At 40.9% G+C, this 14,429-nt stretch overlaps 1 protein-coding gene across 1 annotated transcript; it reads left to right on the forward strand.

Annotated features, from left to right (window-relative positions):
- The first annotated feature begins 676 nt into the window (after nt 1-676).
- MNS1 (meiosis specific nuclear structural 1) lies at nt 677-14,015 on the forward strand. Its single transcript, XM_076348658.1, is given in 7 exon segments — nt 677-967; nt 4,538-4,771; nt 6,075-6,284; nt 6,363-6,470; nt 7,990-8,131; nt 8,164-8,321; nt 13,896-14,015. Coding segments are annotated over 7 exon segments (1,242 nt in total). The 3' UTR covers nt 13,995-14,015.
- Nucleotides 14,016-14,429: the final 414 nt, after the last annotated feature.

The following is a 14,429-nucleotide window of genomic DNA, read 5'->3' on the forward strand; positions in this document are numbered from 1 at the left end:
GTCTTCTGAGGGAACAAGAAGGGTGCGAGGTCCGAGGTCCGCTACAAAGCTAAAAGTGTGCAAAGGGCAACCTCGAAGGCATCGATAGGCATCGTGACACCATTAGAGGGGTCCTGAATGGGCCAGAGAGACCAAAGAAGGCTCAGGGGCACAAGGAGGAAGTCTGGAGGGGATCTGAACAGAGTACAGATGTCCTCAGGAGGCTGGGGACGGAATGGAGGCACCCTAGCTGGCAGACGGGATGATAAGAGCGCTCTGAGGCACAAACAAACCCGAGGATGGGATCTGGAGGTAATGAGTGAGGATCAAAGTCCGCTACAGAGCAAAAACAGGGCTGTGGGACACAAAGAAGGTCTTGGGAGGCACGGTGACTGGGAGCAGAGGGGTCATGAAAGTCTCAGAGGGATAAGAGAGATTTGAAAGGGAGGTAGAGTGCTACCAAAATGCTGTGGAGCACAAGGAAGGTCTCAGGAGGCATCCTAGATGGCAAAGAGAAGAAAAAGCATGCTCTTCTTTGGGAACGGAGACCTTAGGAGAGGTGCGATTGCAACAAAACTAGTCCAAAGGGGGCTTACGGAGCTAAAAGTGTGCTGTGGGGAACATCCAAGACCTCAGGAGGCATCGTGACAGTAGCAGGGGGATTCTGAGAGGGACAGACAAAAGAAGGCTTGAGGACATGATGAAGAATTCCAGAGGGGATTTGAACGGACTACAGATGCCCTCAGGGGACCGGGAACTGAACAGAGGTATCCTAGCTAGCACAGAGGACAACATGAGCATTCTGGAGATGAAAGATGGCATGAGGAAAGGTTGTCAGGGAGCAAGAAGGTTGCAAAGTGCACTACAGAGCCAGAAGACGGCTGTGGGGCAGGAGGACGGCCTCGGGAGGCATGATGACGGGAGAAGGGTGCTGAGAGTGAAAGAGAGACAGAAGGTGGCTCTGGGACACAATGCAGAACTCAAGAAGGTGTCCCCCCAACAATGTACAGACGTCCTCAAGGGATGAGCGACTGAATGGAGACATCCTAGATGGCAGTAAGGTAGGAGAGCTCTGGGGCACAGAGAAAGCCTGAGGAAGGGTTCTGTCTGAATAAGAGAGACGCAAAGAGGGCTGCAGAGCTCAAAGGGTGCCGTGGGGCACGAGGACAGTCTCAGGAGGTGTCATGACAGGAACGAGAGCGCTCTGGGGTGCGGGGGACATAGAGACAAACAAAGGATTGCTGCTGCAATGAGGTACTCGGGAGGGGATTTGAACAGAGTACAGATGTCCTCAGGAGACCGGACGAGGCATCCGACATGAGGGAAGGTAAGAGTGCTCTGGGGCAAAATGAAATCCTGAGGAAGAGTTGTCTCTGAATAAGAAAGATACAAATCCTGCTGCAGAACTAAAGGATGGCCATGGAACACGAGGACGCTCGCAGGAAGCGTTGTCACAGAAATAGAGGGGAAAAAAATTCTGAAATAGGAACATCAAACTAAAACAGAGATGGAGAAAGAAAATTTAAAAAGCGAGGGCACTAAGGAAAGAGAAGAAATAATTAAAACATAAATACAGCAAACTAAAGACAGCGAATGGGATAAAAGGAGACAAACTTAAAAGCAATGGTCATTCAGGAAATAAGGAAAAAAATAAAAAATCGTGACAGCGAACTAAAACGGAGACTTAGAAAATTTTAGAAGTGATAGCATTAAGAAAAACAAGAAAAAAAAAAAAAAAGACAGCGAATGAGAAAAAAGTAGAAAATTTTTCAAGCCAAAGGATTAAGAGAGGAAAACACTAATAAACAGCAACAGCAAACTGAAATGCAGACATAGATAGAAATTTTTAAAAGTGACGGCATTTAGGAAAGACAAGAAATAATTAAACAAGGACAGTGAACGGGATAAAAGTAGACAGAAAATTTTAAAAGCAACGGTGATTAAAAAAATAAGGAAAAAATTAATAAATAGCGATGGCAAACTAAAATGGCATAGAAAAGCGAGGGCACTAAAGAAAGACAAAAAATAATTTAAAAAAAGACAGCAAAGGCAATAAAAGTAGGCATAGACAGAACAATTAAAAAGTGATGGATATTAGGGAAATAAAGGAAAAAAATTATGAAATAGGGACAGCGAACTAAAGCACATGTAGGAAGAAAATTTAAAAAGTGAGGGCACTAAGGAAAGGCAAGAAATGAAAGAAAGCGAATGGGATAAACGTAGAAAATTAAAAAGCGATAGCAATTAAGGATATAAGTGGAAAAAATTAAATGAAGTGACGGCAAACTAAAACATGTAGAAAGAAAATCTAAAAAGCAAGGGCACTAAGGAAAGAGAAGAAATAATTAAAAATAAAGACATCAAAGGGAAAAAAGTAGACATAGAACATTGAAAAAGTGAGAGGCATCAGGGAAATAAAGGGAAAAATCAAAAAATAGGGACAACGAACTAAAACATGTAGAAAAAAAATTTAAAAAGCAAAGGCACTACTAAAGACAAGAAATAATTAAAACATCAAGATAGCGAACGGAATAGAAGTAGACAGAAAATTTTAGAAGCAACAGTGACTAGAGAACTAAGGAAAAAATAGCGATGGCAAACTAAAACGGAGATGTAGAAAGAAAATTTAAAAAGTGATGGCACTAAGGAAAAAGAAGAAATAATTAAAAATAAAGACATCAAAGGGAAAGAAGTAGACGTAGAAAGAACATTTAAAAAGTGACGGGGATTAGGGAAATAAAGGGAAAAATTAAAAAATAGGGACAGCAAACTAAAAGAGATGGAGAAAGAAAATTGAAAAAGCACTAAGGAAAGACAACAAATACTTAAAAGAAATACAGCAAATGGGATAAAAGGAGACAAACTTTTAAAGGCAATGGTGATTAAGGAAATAAGGAAGAAACTAAAAAATAGCATTGGCAAACTAAAACGGAGACATAAAAAGAAAATTCAAAAAGCAAGGGCGCTAAGGAAAGACAAGAAATAATTAAGAGAAGTGCTTAGGAGAAGGCTGCGATCAGAGAGGTTACTCCAGATGTCAGTGAACAGTATCGGAAAAGAGAGTGGGAGGTGAATGCGAGACAGACGAGAAGAAGAGAGGTGTGACATCTGAACAGCCCGAGGTGATGTAGGTTAAGTGGAGACAAGTCAGACTTTGTGAAAGTTGTAGCAGAAGCGGAAATGAATCTGACCTGGAAGGAAAACTTACTTAAGATCAAGATATGATAAAAAATTACTAAGCAAATTTTGTCAATAAGAGAAAAACTCTCTCTGATCCACAAAATTTTCGAGTATATGCTTATATATATGTGTACACTTAGATTTATAAGTGTACATATTTATATATGTATATATACATTTATATAGTTAGATGTAAAGTGTGCAAAACTATTGATAGCGTATGTACAAATGCAGACAGTTCTTGGTTTGAGACAGATTTTCTTTTCGATTTCTGCTCTTTTACTAGAGCAGTATTTTTCACCTAAAATTGGGCTTTTCCCTTTTAAAATATTTTTTTTTTTAGTTGTGTTTAAATAGTGATGGTAATTTCAATTTTTTCCTAGGTACTGACCTCCTCATGTATAAAGTTCTCCACACACCACCACACCCCCCCCCCAGTCTTGAACTTCAGGAGTTAGGAAAAAAGCTAAAATCCGCTTATATGAATAAAGAGCGAGCTGCACAGATCACTGAAAAAGAAGCTCTACAGTATGAGAAAATGTTAATTAACTTTACAGCGTCTCCCAGCACCTGAGTGCTGTAACTTTGTATGGATTGTGCTGAAATTTTTTCCTTTGAAGCTGGCCTTTTTATATAAAATATTGTTAGGTTTAGGCATTCAGTGTTTATTGAAAATATGTTTTGTGTTATGAAGGACTAATTAGCCGGTAATAACCAGCCGTAAGAAAAAGGCTTACTTTGCTGTTGCAGTCAAAGCAGTAGTGAATTAAGCTGTATGAATGGATATAGTTTTTATTTTACTGGCTTTGTAATATTTATCCAAGTTAAAACTATGATACACTTTGTACAGTAAGTGCTTATTGTGGTAAATCCTTACTTCAGAAGCAGATTGTTGAAAATTTTGTTACTGTTGTTAAACATATCTGCATAACTTCAGAAAGAATTGTGAACTTTTATTTATGTATAGAATAATATTGGTGATCAGGCAGATGATTCTGATTATGTTAATGTTTTATACAAAATTCAGTTTATGCAAATTGCTGTAAAGACAACACATTTATTGAGGATGTTCTACATAGTTAAACCACATTCCAGTCATTATGCCAATGTGAGTTAGTTTCACTCATGCTGAATGCTCTATTGTGTCTTCGTCCAATATGTAGCTTCCTTTAAGTATTGTTAGTTCTCCTCAAGTTGTTTAGATATTGAGGATTCTCTTCAAGGGTTCTACTTACTGAACTAATATTTATAGATTGAGGTGGAAAACATTCAATTTTTGTAATACAGTATAATTCCTTTTTATACTGTATATTTTTTCACTACAAGTTGTATTAGTGGGAGTAGAAAGGAATCTTGCATTGCTTTTTCCCCTCTATAGAAGCATGAGGCTGAAATAGCCCACAAGATGAAGTAAGAGTATGAAAGGGTAGTAAAAGAAGAAAGTTCTGCAGAACTGAAGCAAAACAAGGAGAAAATAATGTATCAGCAAGAACTGGAGAAACAGCTTGATGAACAAGAGCCGAAGAGGCAGGATGCTTACGAAGAGTTTCCAAGAGAGCAACTCATGACTGATGAAATTGTAAGAAAGAACTATGAGGAAGACCAAATGTTAGTTACTTTGAATTTTTATTATTTATTAATTTAAAACAAAGCAACTGATATAATTCTGTATAGAAAACTAATTTGTATACATTTATTTCATAGATTAAGGCCCTTTTTAGTTTTTCTTGGTCACATTTTATTAACAAGAGACTGACTTGCATGGATTTTGCTGTTTAAACATCAGAATGTTCTTGTCATTCCAGTCAATCTCATGTCCTTGTTCCCCAAATATGAAATCCAGCTTATTTCAAGGAGTGCTTCCATTGGCCCCATCATGCTGGAAGTGACTGCATTTCAGATTTCTGCCTGTTGTGGTTTAACCTGGCAGGCAGCTAAACGCCACACAGCTGTTCGCTCACTCACCCCCCACCAGTGGGACGGGGGAGAGAATCGGAAAAAAGAAAAAGTAAAATTTGTGGGTTGAGGTAAAGAGAGTTTAATAGGACAGAAATGGAAGGGAAAATAATGATAATGATAAAAGAATATACAAAACAAGTGATGTACAATGCAGTTGCTCACCACCTGCCGACGGATGCCCAGCCAGTCCCCGAGCAGTGGTCCCCGCCCCCCCGGCCAACTCCCCCCAGTTTATATACTGAGCATAACATCATATGGTATGGAATATCCCTTTGGCCAGTTTGGGTCAGCTGTCCTGGCTGTGCCCCCTCCCAGCTTCTCGCTGGCAGGGCATGAGAAGCTGAAAAGTCCTTGACTAGTGTAAGCACTACTTAGCAACAACTAAAACATCGGTGTGTTATCAACTTCATTCTCATGCTAAATCCAAACCACAGCACTGTACCAGCTACTAGGAAGGAAATTAACTCTATCCCAGCCGAAACCAGGACATGGCCTCACCTCATGTCCCTACCTCTTCATGAGACGTGTTGTATGCCTGTCTCACGGACAGGGATAGGAAAGGAGGTTTCTGAGGGCAGGGTGGTTGTGGGGAGGGGGGAAGAGTTTGGTATAAATAACTAAATAAATAGTTTAGGAGATTCTGGTGCCATTGGGCTTTTGGGCTTCCTTCTCCTTTCTGTTTTGATGGAGCGTGTATAAAATGGAGTAGTAGGGAGCACCTATGTGTACAGTCTGTCCTCCTGAAGAAAGGTGTTAAGACATGAGATTCCTTTTTGGGGGCAATTCATTGGTAAGTATTTTCAATTTAGGCATCTAGTTTCCAGCAGAATGAGTAAGGAGAGTCATTTAAATCTTAGTCTCTGGAATATATTGTTAATAATGAGTATATGGTCTATTTAATGTTACTCTGCAGTATGTTAAATAACTATTTAAACTTTTTTTTTCATCTTCTACAGGGAAAAACGAAGTGAGATAAAATGAGAGCAACTCAAACATATATTGAAGAATTTTGAAAATAACAAGCTATCTGAAGGAGAAGGAAATGGGAAGAGATGGAAGAAGAAAATAGGAAAATTATGGAGTTTGCCAACGTTCAGTGACAAAGAGAAGATCGGGTGGCTAAAGTTCGAGACACTGAGGAGAAAAAACAAAGACTTGAAAGCATGGTATCAAAAATTGAAATTGTAGAAAAAATTATTGTACAATCTTGTCTTTCATTTAGAAATCCTTCCTTTTTGTAGTAGATTGCCCAAAATCTGAAAAGAGAACAACAGAAGTGTGAAGAACTGGAACAAAGCCGCCAAGAGCTGCAACTGGAAGAACAAGTGGAGACAGAAAGGAAGAAGGAGATGGTAGGCACTGGCAGGTAGTTGAAGTAGTAGCTATGTACTGAGGGGGGAAATACTTCACTTTCCCTGGACTTCTCCTGCAGATATATATACACGGATATTTTGGTACTTGTCAGATACCAGGTTTTTTTCATATGTCATATGTATGTTATGTGTACCTGTGCATAAACTGTTAAAGGACAATGCAAGTGGAAAGGAGTATTGCAACTGTACTGTAATTCCTGCAGAACATTCAGGTTAGCAGAGCTGGTCTGGATGAAACTTTTATAAAATAAAAATAGCAGTGTATGTGCAGGAAAACATAATTTATGGAGCACTTGTAGCTATGGGTAATCTAATTTAAACAGACCAGATATGGAAATTTAAAGAGAAAATGAAACCATTTTCAATCGCTGATCTAGAAAATAAGTAGTAAAGTGAATGTACGGGGCAGTATTTTACATAGTCTTCCTCTGTCCCTTCGCTTCTCCTGGTGTCTTTGTGATGGAGCCGCGCTCCTTCAGTCTTTGGAAATTGTCACTGGAGTTGTGATGCTTAAAGAACATTTAGTGAGAGTATATCCCACATGCAATTCCTTCTGCATCTGAGGATGCTCTTCAGAGGCCAAGTAACTCCCATTGCCACAACTTTTCCTCTAACAATGCTGGCAGGGTTGTTCATGGACTGGGTTGGGTTGGGGTTTTTTTCACACTTTGCATTTGCTAGGTCTGTGGTGGTGTTTGTGACTTTGGGATGTTTTTGAGGGACTTCCTAGAGCCCATTTTGGTCTGTGAGCTGTCTCAAAGCAAAAAGCTTAATTCTGACATGGTTTTAGGTGTATTAAATGAATTTGAATTGTTTTCAATTCTGTTCTGGCACAAAGTGTCTATTTCCAACACTATTTCCTAAATGTTCTTAGTCAGACAAGCAGTTTGTATATTAACTTAGTTTTTGGAGAGAAAATTCTGTCCTTTGAGTTTCCTTTGCCGTCTCTCATGTATTTATGTTTTTATTTCAACCAGGAAGACAACTGAAGGTTTTTAATACCCTTATTGTCCCCTTTATATATTTATTTATCTCGTGAAGGAGAATGTCAGTAACTTTCAAGTTCAGGTTTAAGCTAAGTAGGTTAATTAACTGCTTGCTTTTTGTATGTCCATTTGCTTTTTCCTATGGGCCCGCCCACACTCCATCTTATCTTGCTATGGGTGACAAACAAAATGTAACACAGGCTGAGATACATAATACTGTTATTTTTAGAGAGTTGTTCAGGACGACTGTCTTGTTGTTTCACTTCATGCTAGTGAAAAAAAAAAAACTCCTTTTGTTTTGGACTTAATTTTGAGAATCTTGAGACATTTGCCAAACTGGTCAATACTGGAGAGCACTGTCAGATATGGAGTGCTTGCTCTAGTTATTTATGCTTGAAGGTAACAGCTACGGTAAGTTTATTCCAAGATAAATCAAGTAGATTGGCTGATGATGATCAAAATTTTCCAAAGTATGTTCAGTAATACAGCATTTTATTAAATTTCCTTTATAGGCAGAAATTGAAAAGAGAATAAGGCAACACCTAGACTTAAGGCAAACATATGAAGAGCAATTTGCTTTCAAGAAGGTAGCATGACAAACTATACAAGAAGAGGAAGAAGCCTTCAGAAAACATGTTTTCTCTTCATACTATGGTGGATATTGGTGGAAGCAAATGTTCACAGAGCTGAAACTGAACAGTTACAAAAACTTGCTTGTTTATTGTAGGAGCATGAACTTGAAGACAGTTAGAGAAGACAAGAAAACATCTGTGCAATCGTTGAAGAAGAGAGACAGAAACTCCTGAAAGAGTACGCATCTAAATTATCGGGTTATCTTCCTCAAGTAAGTGAATTGTATTTTAAATGCTTTAAATGTTTGTCCTGTAAATCACTGTTCTCTTGGGATAGCTGAAGTTGCAGAACTGTGTTAAGTTCCTGAAGTCAGTGGGTGTCCTTATTGTGTCAGCTCTCCTGTGCTAACCTTTTCCTTTTTTCTCCCTTTCCTCCCCCCTTCCCCCCCCCCACCTTTTCCCTTTTTCTTTTTGAGTTGGGAAGCAGTTTACAAAAATATTCTTTCTGTATGAGAGGCTTTGGGCTCTACTGCAATATTGATGCCTTGTACAGAACTTGCTGAAAGCTTCTATAGCACTTTGCACATCCAGTCTTCGGAATATGGAATGTAAGTTCTAAAGTGGGGCTTTTGCAGCTAGAAAGGGGTCCACCATATCTAAACCCCATTTCCACCAAATTTGTCAGTTGGGGTTTTGGGAGCAATTTCTTACTCTATTGCCTAAGTCTTCTGTTACGATGGAAACAAGGCCTGGTCTCTGTTATAGTGCAATAAGCTGCAGTGCCAACAGAAGCATTTCAAAGCTCACTCTGTTCATCCTTGTGTTTTTAAAAGTTAAAAAGATGGAAACAATTATTGTAACAAGAATAAACTACAATTTATTTTGTATTATACTTCATAATCAGAAAGATCACCTGATGGTACACAAATGAACAGAGAGCTGCTTTAGGGATGTAAAAATGCATTTACAGTAGGGAGGGAGTTATCCAACTATTTAAATAAATTCTTTTCTGCAATACTGGAAAACATTGTAAATATAGCAGAGTATAATTTTTATTCAAATATTAATACACTAATTTGGTGCATGAATTTGTAAAATTTGGAGGGAGTAATTTTCTAATGTAGATTTAATTAAAGGATAACTCCAATTGGCAATATTTTTAGATCGTTTTCTGGTTTGAATTTACTGTTGTAGGAAGTCTTAGCTATTTCAGAGTGTCCACGGATCATACCTGTTCCATGGTATTGATGTTCTACTTTGTTCTTTTCTCTGCTTCAACGCCGTGTCTGAATCATGCGGTCACACATCATGTTACTTCACTCAAAATGGTTAAATAGAAAAGTGCTACTGTCCTGGTTTCAGCAGGGATAGAGTTAATTTCCTTCCTAGTAGCTGGTACAGTGCTGTGTTTTGGATTTAGGAGGAGAACAAAGTTGATAACACACTGATGTTTTAGTTGTTGCTAAGCAGTGCTTACACTAGTCAAGGACTTTTCAGCTTCCCATGCTCTACGGTCTGAGAAGGCTGGAGGTGCACAACAAGCTGGGAGGGGGCACAGCCAGGACAGCTGACCCAAACTGGCCAAAGGGACATTCCATACCATGTGACGTCATGCTCAGTACATAAACTGGGGAAAGCTGGCCGGGGGGGGCTGCTGCTCAGGGACTGGCTGGGCATCGGTCGGCGGGTGGTGAGCAACTGCACTGTGCATCACTTGCTTTGTGTATTATTATTATTATTATTACGTTAGTGTTATTATTATTGTTGTTGTTATTATTTTATTTCAATTATTAAACTGTTTTTATCTCAACCCACGAGTTTTTCTCACTTCTACTCTTTCAATTCTCTCCCCCATCCCACCGGGGGCGGGGGAAGGAGTGAGCGAGCGGCCGTGTGGTACTCAGTTGCTGACAGGTTAAACCACGACAGTCCTTTTTGGTGCCCAACGTGGGGCAACACAGCAGGAGAAGTTTTTGAAAAAGGGAAGAAAATAGTCCAAATCCTGCTGAAGGCTGGTTTTGCCATAAAACAAAGTAAAGTCAAGGGACCTGCACAGGAGATCCAATTTTTAGGAATAAAATGGCAAGATGGACGTCATCAAATCCCAATGGATGTGATCAACAAAAGAACAGCCATGTCTCCACCAACTAGCAAAAAGGAAACACAAGCTTTCTTAGGCATCATGGGTTTTTGGAGAATGCATATTCCCTATTACAGTCTGATCGTAAACCCTCTCTATCAAGTGACCCGGAAAAAGAATTATTTCAAATGGGGCCCTGAGCAACGACAAGCCTTTGAACAAATTAAAGAGGAGATAGTTCATGCAGTAGCCCTGGGGCCAGTCCGGGCAGGACAAGGTGTAAAAAATGTGCTCTACACCGCAGCCGGGGAGAACGGCCCTACCTGGAGCCTCTGGCAGAAAGCACCAGGGGAGACTCGAGGTCGACCCCTAGGGTTTTGGAGTCAGGGATACAGAGGATCCGAGGCCCGCTATACTCCAACTGAAAAAGAGATATTGGCAGCATATGAAGGGGTTCAAGCTGCTTCAGAAGCGATAGGCACTGAAGCACAGCTTCTCCTGGCACCCCGACTGCCGGTGCTAGGCTGGATGTTCAGAGGGAGGGTCCCACGTACACATCATGCAACTGGTGCTACGTGGAGTAAGTGGGTCGCACTGATCACACAACGGGCTCGAATAGGAAACCCCACTCGCCCAGGAATCCTGGAAGTGATCATGGATTGGCCAGAAGGCAAAGATTTTGGAATATCGCCAGAGGAGGAGGTGACGCGTGCTAAGGAGGCTCCAATGTATAATAAACTACCAGAAAATGAGAAGCAATATGCCCTGTTCACTGATGGGTCCTGTCGTATTGTGGGGAAGGCATTGGAGGTGGAAAGCTGTTGTGTGGAGTCCTATGCGACAAGTTGTAGAAACTGCTGAAGGAGGTGGTGAATGGAGCCAATTTGCAGAAGTGAAGGCCATCCAGCTGGCTTTAGACATTGCTGACCGAGAAAAGTGGCCAGTGCTCTATCTCTATACTGACTCATGGATGGTGGCAAATGCCCTGTGGGGGTGGTTGCAGCAATGGAAGCAGAGCAACTGGCAGCGCAGAGGCAAACCCATCTGGGCTGCCGCATTGTGGCAAGATATTGCTGCCCGGGTGGAGAACCTGGTTGTAAAAGTCCGTCACGTAGATGCTCACGTACCCAAGAGTTGGGCTACTGAAGAACATCAAAACAACCAGCAGGTAGATCAGGCTGCTAAGATTGAAGTGGCTCAGGTGGATCTGGACTGGCAACATAAGGGTGAATTATTTATAGCTCGGTGGGCCCATGACACCTCAGGCCACCAAGGAAGAGATGCAACATACAGATGGGCTCGTGATCGAGGGGTGGACTTGACCATGGAGACTATTGCACAGGTTATCCATGAATGTGAAACATGCGCTGCCATCAAGCAAGCCAAGCGGTTAAAGCCTCTCTGGTATGGAGGACGACGGCTGAAATATAAATATGGGGAGGCCTGGCAGATTGATTATATCACACTCCCACAAACCCGCCAAGGCAAGTGCCACGTGCTTACAATGGTGGAGGCAACCACCGGATGGCTGGAAACATATCCCGTGCCCCATGCCACCGCCTGGAACACTATCCTGGGCCTTGAAAAGCAAGTCCTATGGCGACATGGCACCCCAGAAAGAACTGAGTCAGACAACGGGACTCATTTCCGAAACAACCTCATAGACACCTGGGCCAAAGAGCACGGCATTGAGTGGGTGTATCACATCCCCTGTCATGCACCAGCCTCCGGGAAAATTGAACGATACAATGGACTGTTAAAGACTACACTGAGAGCAATGGGTGGCGGGACATTCAAACATTGGGATACACATTTAGCAAAGGCCACCTGGTTAGTCAACACTCGGGGATCTGCCAATCGAGCAGGCCCTGCCCAGTCAGAACTTTTACGTACTGTAGATGGGAATAAAGTCCCTGTAGTGCACATAAAAAATATGCTGGGGAAGACAGTCTGGGTTATTCCTGCCTCAGGCAGAGGCAGACCCATCCGTGGAATTGCTTTTGCTCAAGGACCTGGGTGCACTTGGTGGATAATGCGGAAGGATGGGGAAGTCTGATGTGTACCTCAAGGGGATTTGATTTTGGGTGAGAACAGCCAATGATCTGAATTATGTGATGTTAAGTACTACGTAATATTATATGCCATACTAATGATATTATAATAAGAATCACTCAGATTAAGGAAGAATAACTTCGATGAAACCAAGCAAAGCACAGTGATGATGGTACCAGAACTGACTTCCACATGAAACCATCCAACACTGCATACCATCTCCACCTTTCCTGCCCTGGAAGATCATTATGACAGATGGAGCCTGAAGTCATGGACTAAATGAACTCACCGAACACTTTAGAGGGATGGCCCATAGACTAAGGGAATGATACCTCTGTGTGTGTGTATATATATATGTATATATAAAATAAGAAACCCAGGAAAAGGGGTGGTGATAAATGAAAATGTACTGGAAAATATGAGACTTGAGCATGACGCAGATGGTATAGAATAAGGGGTGGATATTGTCCTGGTTTTGGCAGGGATAGAGTTAATTTCCTTCCTAGTAGCTGGTACAGTGCTGTGTTTTGGATTTAGGAGGAGAACAAAGTTGATAACGCACCGATGTTTTAGTTGTTGCTGAGCAGTGCTTACACTAGTCAAGGACTTTTCAGCTTCCCATGGTCTGAGAAGGCTGGAGGTGCACAACAAGCCGGGAGGGGGCACAGCCAGGACAGCTGACCCCAACTGGCCAAAGGGACATTCCATACCATGGGACATCATGCTCAGTACATAAACTGGGGGAAAGCTGGCCGGGGGGGCCGCTGCTCGGGGACTGGCTGGGCATCGGTCGGCGGGTGGTGAGCAATTGCACTGTGCATCACTTGCTTTGTGTATTATTATTATTATTATTATTATTATCATTATTATTATTATTATTACTACATTATTATTGTTGTTGTTGTTGTTATTATATTTCAATTATTAACCTATTTTTATCTCAACCCACGAGTTTTTCTCACTTCTGCTCTTCCAATTCTCTCCCCCATCCCACCGGGGGCGGGGGGAGGAGTGAGCGAGCGGCTGTGTGGTACTCAGTTGCCGACTGAGGTTAAACTACGACAGCTACCTAATTCTAAAGTCTCCGGTCTAAATGCAATTTGTAATTTATTTTTTTCTAAATGCTGCAAGGTATGTTCTGTGGGTTGTACACATTTTTAGCCCTAAAATTAACTGAGATTCAGTTAGAGATTTAGATTTCTGGGTTCCCCTGCTTCCCTTCCTCAAGACATAGTTTCTGATTAAGCTGTTCAGTATCGGTTGATTTCCAAAATAATTTATTTGCATGGACTAATTTCAACACAACTAAAGGTGGAGATAGAGCCCCACCCCAGCCAGTGCCTCTTTTCAGTGCAGTTGCTTGATTTTACTAAACCTGCACCTATGCTGTGCTGACTATAATCACTTTTATTAGAAAGAGACTGTAGATAAATGTTGTCTCTTGTATAGTGCTCATGTTGGAATCTTTATGGGTTCTCATAATCATTTGCGTGAAGAACAAAAGAGGCGGTTCTAGGTTATCACCAAGTACACCAATTTGAAACTCATCTTTTGAAGTTTTGTGATGGTTTTCAGGGTGGTTTGTTTTAAAGGTAACACTGGTACCGTGGATACAAGCTATTACGTTCACTTCCATTGAAAATTTCAGAGATCCATAATAATCTCTCCACTTTGTTTTTACTTTCTGACATGTGTTTCTTTCCCCTTATTGCAGGGAATACTCAAAGATGAAGACGACATTAACACGCTTGGAGAGGAATTTAGATTGGCTTATCAGAAGAGAAGAGGTAATACATTTTCAGAAGAGAGCTGAAATTTCCCCCGTCTCATCTCCTGGTTTGCCACTAGGAGTCATCTGATTTCTAATGAAAATTTCCATTTGCTGTTAACAGTGAGGAACTCCTTTTTAGTATCATAAAAAGTCTCCATTTTAAGACTGGAGTTCTAAACTGATGAGCAGCTAGTTTTATTTAAGTGTATGTTGTACTTGCATTTTTCATCAATAAACTGTTACGGATTTCTCAATTATTCTCAGTTAGTGATGCAGCAGTGTTAAAAATGTTTTCTCCAGCAACTCTGCAGAAACCTAAGCTCGGGTAAATTCACACGTGTATTTCAGTATGGACTATAAGATTCTCTTAATGCACTATTTCTGGTTGTAATTTAAAGATTTATCTGCCTTGGCATTACACTATTAAAATACTAATGTAAATGTAGTTTGCCTCATCTCAAAGGGGTAGGTCTGAGT

Source organism: Aptenodytes patagonicus, chromosome 10 (assembly GCF_965638725.1).
Source record: "Aptenodytes patagonicus chromosome 10, bAptPat1.pri.cur, whole genome shotgun sequence".
Lineage (NCBI taxonomy): Eukaryota > Metazoa > Chordata > Aves > Sphenisciformes > Spheniscidae > Aptenodytes > Aptenodytes patagonicus.